At 37.2% G+C, this 9,118-nt stretch overlaps 1 protein-coding gene across 8 annotated transcripts; it reads right to left on the reverse strand.

Moving 5' to 3' along the window:
• Window positions 1-221: 221 nt before the first annotated feature.
• LOC122026976 (trafficking protein particle complex subunit 8-like) lies at window positions 222-6,789 on the reverse strand. Of its 8 annotated transcripts, none has more exons than XR_006124224.1 (10): window positions 6,506-6,789; window positions 5,912-6,413; window positions 5,720-5,820; window positions 4,957-5,143; window positions 2,705-2,830; window positions 2,499-2,630; window positions 2,288-2,385; window positions 2,089-2,192; window positions 1,188-1,278; window positions 883-1,093 (listed from the first exon to the last, which is right to left on the reverse strand). XR_006124224.1 is itself a non-coding variant. In XM_042585746.1 (9 exons), exons 5-9 carry the CDS (start codon window positions 3,162-3,164, stop codon window positions 1,031-1,033), a joined length of 633 nt encoding a protein of 210 aa, XP_042441680.1. In that variant the 5' UTR covers window positions 3,165-3,180; window positions 4,957-5,143; window positions 5,720-5,820; window positions 5,912-6,413; window positions 6,506-6,789; the 3' UTR covers window positions 883-1,030. The 8 variants fall into 8 exon arrangements, 3 of the variants coding, with proteins under 3 accessions (XP_042441680.1, XP_042441679.1, XP_042441681.1); XR_006124221.1 differs by adding an exon at window positions 3,150-3,212 and having other exon boundaries at window positions 2,089-2,385; XR_006124226.1 differs by lacking the exons at window positions 883-1,093; window positions 1,188-1,278 and adding an exon at window positions 222-281.
• Window positions 6,790-9,118: the final 2,329 nt, after the last annotated feature.

Consider the following 9,118-nt stretch of genomic DNA (forward strand, 5'->3'; position numbering starts at 1 on the left):
CTATTCTAATCTGTCAAACAAAAGTATCATTTGGTCTACTTAACTATAGCAAAGAACAAAAACAGAAGAATTATACATGCTGCAGAAGTCCTAGAATATTACCATCAGAAAGAAATTGACATGGGACAATATCCGCAATTTACATTCCATGCAAATGCATGCATCATCCAAAGTTTTCAAAAATCAAATACCTTTCCTACTCAAATGTAATCTAGCATGCATTCAGCCCACTCGAACCGCACTTCATCAATTTCAACTCTGGAGTACTTGAGATTTGTAAACTGTAAAAATACATAGATAATATATTAGTAAACCAAGACCAAAAATCATAGTTGAAAAAGCAATAACAACACCAGGTAACAAGATGACTAATTAGAATGCTTAAAAGAGAAACATTCATCAATTATCTCAATCACATCATATAGTGATAGATCTATCATTCCTAGGAACTGTTTATCACTAAGAGTACATGGAAATTCAATTCATTAGTAGTCGACCCAAATGACATAATTGTTTATCACTAAGAGTACATGAAAAGTAAATAAATTCCTCAGCAGCAATAAAGATGAGTAACATCAATTCATTTATATGATTTCCAATGATACAATAACATCAAAACAAGTTTTTATTTCAAGGGGAAAATAGCTAAAATGCTAACTAGTCAACATGAATTACAACCATATATAGATGCAACTATATATATAAGCAAATAAATAAAAGAAAAGAAAAAAATGCATCACATAAGAAAGTATCATGTTACTTACATTGATGGATTCCCATATCATGTTAATTCTAATATCGCAGTCATATTTTCCCATGTTATATCATAGGAACATTCGTGCAAATGTCTTCTTCGGAATATATCAAACCAGCTGCACTTCATTAGTACTTAAATATTTTTTTATTTACTCAAGAATTTAGTTTACTACATCATATATCCAGTATTAAGGGAAATTAAGAGTAGAACATTTTTCTATAGAGAGAACACAACGCAGGCTCTATATGCTCCTACTACATCTTATTCGAAATATTAAGTTGCTCCAAGGTTCTTGTAGTGCTCCAAACATGGACTCTTAGCAAACTCTTCAATCACCTGATAATTGAAAAGAATCAAACAATTTGTTACCTTCGGTTAGTGATCATGTTGATAGTTTTTCAAGTAGCACAAGTAAACAAGGCATGCTTACTTCAATGCTTGCAATAAGGATCTTCAGTGGTTCACAAGGTATCAAAAAGTTGAATTTGCAATTACAAATGAAGTAAAAGAATCATATTCAGCTGTCAAAAGATAACTAGGTCCATGATCTTAGAGAGAACCATACAAAACAAAATGAAAGGTTTCGAACATAAAAAAATAAAAAAAAATGTTAGCCATGCCAAGACTGAGATCACTCATCTATCTATCATTTCAACATAATAAATTAGTTACTTTGGTTTTGCAAAGTCTCCCAATTGTGTAGGAACCTCAGTAGCTTTTATCCCAATATCAGAGAAGAAGAATAATAATGAGGAAAATCAATTTCTGTATTTATAACACTATTTTGATGTTAAATGTTGTTAACATGTTTGTTTAACGTTGTTGTCTCCTTGTTTAGGAGCATTCTTCATAGCCCGCATGAATTTTTAAACAAAAATCATGTCTAGTACTGTTTTTCATTTTTCTTATTGATGGAATTGAACCCAAATCCATCGCTAAGAATTAATTTGTCTCTGGAGCACAAAAAATTATGAATTTTCATAACCTCAACCAAAGCATTAGTTTGTTTTTTGTTCTAGCATCTAAAGCAAAAGAAAGTACATAAAGGATAGAGGATAAGGAATAACCATGACAAGAAACCAGGAAAATATATAATAACAGTAGTCCTTCAAAGACAATGAAAATCAAGTAACTAACTTAAATCTGAAGGTGATGCGTAAGTTTGAAAATCTTAATAAAATACTTTGAGTGAGGCCATATTGATAACAGGTAGTCGAAAATTGTAAACCTCAAATTTCATTCCCATGCTCTGATGAATCAAGGTATAGCAAGATTTTAAGATTTACGAACTACTAAACAAAAATATCATGAGGAAGAATCTATAGAAGTACCTGGACAACATCGGAAAATTCATTAAGGAATACATTTTGTGTGGCTAGGGACAGATGACTGCAAGCCAAAACCTCCAGCATATGCTTGATAGCCAAATCAAGAACTCCAATAAAAGAATACCACGTAAGTAAATGGAAGGAGATAAGGTCAAAAGCATCAAAGATAAATGCACAAATATACAAACAAAGCATAGAGAACCTTCCAACATTGTAGTGAACATGATCAGATATATAACTCCAACCATTTTCTCTGTAAACGAAGAGTGCATTCCTGTAAGCTCGAATCGCATGTTGTCTCTACATTTTACAGAATGAATGTTTTACAATTAGCACATAAAACTTTGAACGTGCTTTAAATATCTGAGACACAAGTTTCAATATGAAGATGAATTTGACATGCAATCGAGTACCTGATCAGAAATGTAATAACGATTTCCAGACAAAACAAGATGAAAACCATACTTGCGTAACATTGGCGGGATGGAAAGCAAATAGCAGTAGGATGCTTGTTCAAGCATCACAGCTGCATGCAGAGAAGGCTCCTGATGAAATATGTACTTTAGTTGCACGCTTAGACACTCATGTTTAGTCATTTTATTTACACGCTTAGCATTACCTCATTAGAAATGCAAAAAAAAAAAAATATATTTGCGGCATCCTTGAACTGCCCCGTGGCCTTGAGCATTTCTGCCCACCATAGACCACACCTTAAGGCATTTCTTTGACTATATGACCCAATTTTCTGAATAAAAAATTAAAAACATCAGAGATCTAGCAAATAAATAAGAAAAACAATCAGGTTGTATAATTTTACTGAAAAACATTCACAAGAAGATATGAAGTGCAACAAATGTGTAAAGATCTATACACAGCACAAACATGTAACAAAAAAACCTAGTTTAGATTATTCTATAGTACAGTAAGCATAAACATGATATTAATCTTTTTGTATAGAGCACAGTGATGAGGATAGAAATTTGATACTCAAAATACTATTTTTCATTTTATTTATTGATGGAATTGAACCCAAATCCATCGCTAAGAATTGACGCCAGATTTACCTTGTTCGTCAACATGCTTGAATTCTTCAACCTGTTTGAAATTAAGCCATGTCTTCACCCACACTTTGGGCTCGTAAAGAGGACATGAAGAAGATGAGCATTCTTGGTTATGTTTACTTTAATCAAAATATATAGAAATAATGAAATGAATCAGATAAATATTAGAAACATAAATAGTAGTTGTATCTTCCAAATCATCATATGGTAATAGTACTTCTATAGTTCTATAAATTTATTAGTTTGAGTAAGATCATAATTAGTAGTTAATTAATATTTGAACAACTGCAATCAACATAATAAATTATTTGAAGAAGCAACCATATAAGCTTATGGAATGAGAGAATGCTACACTCATTAATGTTGCTTAAGGATTATAGGAGTTAAACAAATCTCCAGATCATAAAGCAAAGTGATGCCATTTGAATAAACTTATTTTAGGCAAATAAAGCAACCTTATAAGCTTATGAAATGAGAGAATGCTACACTCATTAATGGTTGCATAAGGATTGCTTAAGTCAACATATAAATTTTCTTTAATGGGATGTAGGTCAATTAATATGGGTTGTTTAATTCATGTGTTTTATGTTGTGTGAATTGCTTAAGGTCATCCCTAAGCTACTGTACATGCTATGTCAGAGCTAAATTCGTCCCAATTTGTGTGGGTTCTTTTCTCCTTTTCACCTAAGCCATATGCATAAACCATGTACATATTAAGTAGAAGCAACTAGTTTTCACTCTTGTGAAACAAAACATCTAATGTTTTTTGTATTGTGAGAATTTACTTGGATCATAGTAAGAGTATCCATCCAATATGGGTGTCGATCTGTGTCCAACAGGGTGTTTTTTGCAAACGTTTACATGCTATCAAATTAAAAGTGTCAAGTTTTGATTGGAAGTGTGGATGTTGACAGGTGTAGAGAAGGCATATGAAAGCCAAAGTATTAGAAAGGGCAATATCTAATGGAAAAAAACTGTATTCACTAATGCATTAAAACCCCCATTGAATCAAGAACACAAACAAGTACTTATGAACTTTTGATGTAACCTGATGTGGGCATATAGTGAAATATACTGTCCTAATTCCATTTGTGGAAACAAAATTATCAGTATAGATTTTGGCAAAAGTTGGAATGTAAAATTTGTTTATTTATCTCCTCATAAATTTTTTGATAGGATATAAATAATTTAACCTGAAAAATCCAAAAAAGTTAATGTAGGTTGTACAGATGAGTTACTCGACTTCATGTGCGCGCATTATCCAGACAAAATTATGGTAATCAATGTTCGTAAGAATTAAATATTATAAATACACGTTTTTAAAAAAAATGTTGCAAACACCATTACTAGTTTTCTACATATACAATGTGAAATTCTCTAGGACTCAGATTTTACATCTAATTAGATGTAGTGACAAAGAAATAAACTCATGCTGGTAATAGCACACAAAGTTACCTATATAAAATTTTGTCTGCAACTGGTTTAAGGCAATTTCAACATTTATCATAGAGACTAATCACCTACAATTATGAACAACGGTCTTGCCATCACATAACAACAAACAAGCCAAGATATGATTTCCAACTATTTGGGGTTGACTTCCTAGATCTTATCTAGTAATTGTAACTCTATATTGAGTTGAACATCTTAGCAAATAAAAAGAACTTTTCGTTTGTTCTGGAAATAATGATAAAAAACAATCACATTAAATTGAACATTTTTTGTTCTATATTTGTACTCATGTTGAACATTTTTTGTTGTTGATCAGGAAACATTAAATTGAAATGCTAGAGAACTTCCACATGAGTACCTTATAATAACTCCATTCAGACCAGCAGATGTTGATAAATAACAGGCATAGGATTTTTTTAGCTGTTCTTCAGGAAGGGTATCAAAAGTTTGTCAAAATATCTTATCGTAGCCACCTTCTCCAATCACTTTGGTTCCTTGAGCAATTCTTCCCATGGTAGCTTCAACAAAACTTGGTCCTGTGTTCACTGGAGTTGAGAGAGATTATTAAAAGTGAAAATCAGAATAAGAAAATGCAAAAATTGCAATATATATCCAGAATTCATAAGAGAAGTAATTCAGCTGAATATATTAAGTCATAATAAAGTAATTCAGCTATATTAACAACAACAACAAAACCAATAATTTGCAGCGTACAAATAAATTCATGATGAGATACAAAACTTGATTAATTAGTCTGTATTCATTACCCACTTCATTTAATTTCACTTACTAACTTCAACCCATACAGTGAGCTCAATTAAATCCCTAACTTGTACTAGACATAGGAGAAGCAATTGGAAGGTAAAATCACTCTTGGTTTTGAAACTCCCTATTACTACAAAAAATGATATTGCCAAAAATTTTTAAAAAAAAAGGAAGAAGAAGAAGAAGAAGAAGCAATGTTCTCTGCTCTGCTGTGTTCTATGATCACAAAACCTAGTCTTAATCCAGATTAATGTGATTGAAAAAAAAAACAGAGTCACTATAACAGAACAAAACTCCAATCGATATTTGCAGAGCTAATATGAACGAGGTATAAACTCAGGTAAAGCGTTGCTCACGATGCTGCCATGTATTTTTAGACAAGTCCTCAGCTTTCTTCGCCAACTCCACGAGTTTTTTCCCCATCTCTTAACCACGATCTTCACAGTCTCCACTGTACCTAACCATTCGAAAACCTCACAATCAGAAGCTAACTTAAAAGAAGATAGACTCGTTGCCAAGCAAATTTAAGATGGGGAAAAAGCTAATACTTGTCGACGAGGAAGAGTTAGTGGCGGGTGAGTGAGTGATGTAAGGGTTCGACTCAGGCGGTGCTACTTCAGTGAAGGCGGGGGCATGCAACGCCTCCTTTGGCAGGTTAGTAGGATGAGAGTCAGGATGTACGAAGGTCTTCGGAATTCAGAAGAACCGCCTGTGAGGAAGCTGCCGGAGCATGGGCTTGGCGGCGATGTAGCTTGGGCTTCGGCAGTTCACTCCCTTCCTTGCGGCAGAGGTCTTCCAACCTCGGAGACCCGATTCGTGTCCTAGGTCGTCACCAGGACTGAGCTCACGGTAGCGCAGGGACCAGATTAACGATTCCGACATACCAAAATAACGGCACAATAATGAACACCAAAATAACGGCACCAAAATAACGATTCCATCAATCTTCTTCTCCCCTCCCTCAACTACCTCCACCATCAAGTGATGCAGAGTTCCAGCGACAACTTGCTCCCTCGCCTTCACAATACGCACAAACTCCAAAAGCGCATTCTGCACATCGACAGATCGAAAAACATTGGTTCGGAGAAAAAGCCCCAATTTTGGGAGAGAAAAAAAAACAGTAATTAGGAGGAGCGCAAGACCTGTTTCTTGTTGTGCTCGTCGACGGCAAAGTGAGCGAGCTCCTGGATCTCGGTGCTGTTCTCTCTTCCTTCGGATTCCCTCACGTTGCCGACCAACCGTGCCATGGTGGTCGTGGGCGTCCTCTCGCTGTTCGGATCTCGTCGGCCCCTACCTTAGCCGGGAAGAGCGAAGAGAGGAAGGAGGAGGAAGAGAGGATCGGACGAGGAGGCAGAATGAAACGATTTATGCTGCGATTTTGCTTAGGACCGAAGCAGGTGGTTTTGATCTTGCTCGGGAGAGGAAGAGGCGTCGATCCAGGAAGGGGAAGAAGGAAGGGGCATCGATCCAGGAAGGGGAAGAGGGAGATGAGGCTGAGAGAGATGGTCGGAGGTTTAGGTTCACGTTTAGGCTGAGAGAAGGGACACGATATTGGTTTAGGTTTGGAGGAACTTTATGAAGTGTTGTAAATTTTGACTGGTGAAAAAATTAAATTATTATTTTTTGGTTCATTAACACCGGGTTTTAAAAACCGCTGTTAAAACCGGTGTCTATTAACAAAAAAAAAGCGCTCATAGACATCGGCTAAAAAACCGATGTCTATGAGCGAAAATCTGCGCTAATAGACACCGGTTTTTGGAAAAACCGGTGTAAAATACTCAAAGACATCGGTTTTTGCTTAAAATCGTTGTTGTTCCACCGATGTCTATGAGGGTTTTTCTTGTAGTGAAGGTTGTTTTGGTGTGATCAACAAGTTAAGTTAGGTTCTGTGTTGTTTTAACCTTGCGTCTAAGTGTGCAGGAGCTTAGGAGCACAGGTACTCGAGCGGAAGACGCGGCTAGCGAGAAGGACGGCACGGGGAGAGAGCCGACGGGCTCGGTGCGTCCGAAGGACGAGGTGCCGCAGAAGAGTACCCCGGATTCCTCGGGGAGCAAGAGACGCAGCTAGCGAGAAGGTCGACACGGGAGAGAGCCGACGGGCTCGATGCGACTGAGGGACGAAGACTGCGGACGAGTACGCTGGCGGACGAGAAGGAATCATGCGACGACTCCGAGGGACGAGGAGCCGGAGCGGAAGCCTGCTCGAGAAAACCGGAAGTTGGGTTCGGGTGAGCCCTATTCTTGGTGGTAGAGATCACCCAAGTAAGCGGATACAGAGCGGAAGATCCGGACCGAGGCGGGACTGTAATGGAGCAGAGGTGCCAGATGAAAAAGTCAACCAGAGTTGACTTTCGGGGTCCGGGGCGCTCGGACGCCTCCGGGGCGCCCGGAACCCTTCCGGGCGGCTAGACCAACTTTTTGACCAGAATCGAGTTTTCACACGATCTGATCATTGGGGGATAAAGTTTATCCCCCCAGGGCGCCCGGAACCCTTCGGGGTGTCCCGACCAAGGCTATAAATATAGCCTTAGTCCAGAAGCTTTTAAAACAATCACGAGCATTTCATTTCCAAACACTTGTACGCTTCAGTTGTAGTTAAGCTTCTGTTTCTGCGCTTCAACGTTGTACGAGGCTTCTCCGCCTGAAGGAGTTTTTAGTGAGCTTAATCTTCCTTGGATTAACAACCACATCGGTTGTAACCAAGTAAATCCTTGTGCCTTGCTTTTTCTTTATGCTTTTAATTTATCAGCTTACTTTATATATACAAGTGTTAGCTTAAAAAGTTCAAGGAAGGTTTTTTTTGTTATTTTACAGGACTACCCAACAACCCCCTTCTAGCCGGCCGCAACTGTCCTACAAGTGGTATCAGAGTCAAGATGCCTCAGAAGGACTAACCGCCGTCTGAAGCAACAAAACGATGGTCGGAGCTCGCGAATATCCACCAGCATTCGAGGGGGAGTTTTCTTCATGGAAGAAACAAATGGAGGTATATCTAAACTCTGATTCTGGTATTTTTTTCAATAATGAAATTTGCTTATGAAGAATCGAAGAACGCGAATGGAGAAGAAATCGATTTATGCCTCTGGACCAACAAACAACGTAACGAATCGATGGCAAATGGACGGGCAAAATTTCATCTTCTAACCGTAATACCAAATGAAGATCTCGACAGAATTGGCGAATACAAAAGCGCAAAAGAACTTTGGGAAACGTTCTTGAAGCTCCACGATGAACCAGCTGAAGTCGAGGATGAATCCAACACCGATCCATCATCTGAAGAGTCCGAAACCGAGGTAAGTACCGCAACAGCCCCAACAGCCGAATTTCATCCTGAAGCCACAGAAAGCTCATCCCAGACGAGCATCGTTGAAGAGGGAGAGACTTCGGAAGAAAGCAACTCGACAGGGGGAGAATCAACTGCCGAAAAGGTAAGTCAGGTATGACCTTCTGAACAATTGGCACTATTAATTGAAAAGTTACTTGAAAATTTTTGCGAATAAAAAATTCAATCATCGAAAAAGTTTTTCGGTTTACCAATATTATCGAAAGAATTTTTTGAATTACAAAATATTTTGACAAAAGATTCTTGCAAGTTACAAAATATTTTGTCGAATGAATCTTGCAAATTAGAAAAATTGTCAAACGAATTTTTACCAATTATCTTGTCAATACAATTTCTTGCATGTTTAATATTTGTTGCTTTAAAGTTGAAAGAAATAGTCTGTCGATTAAAATATCTCGATAAACTATTAACAA

This window comes from Zingiber officinale, chromosome 10A (genome assembly GCF_018446385.1).
Source record: "Zingiber officinale cultivar Zhangliang chromosome 10A, Zo_v1.1, whole genome shotgun sequence".
NCBI classification, from domain to species: domain Eukaryota; kingdom Viridiplantae; phylum Streptophyta; class Magnoliopsida; order Zingiberales; family Zingiberaceae; genus Zingiber; species Zingiber officinale.

What these genes read in the sequence shown, in the direction of transcription:
- LOC122026976 (XM_042585746.1), bottom strand. An exon ending in TTTTTTGCATTTCTAATGAG is followed by an intron (nt 2,631 to 2,704) that starts GTAATGCTAAGC and finishes ATATTTCATCAG; the next exon opens with GAGCCTTCTCTGCATGCAGC. An exon ending in GTTATTACATTTCTGATCAG is followed by an intron (nt 2,386 to 2,498) that starts GTACTCGATTGC and finishes TGTAAAATGTAG; the next exon opens with AGACAACATGCGATTCGAGC.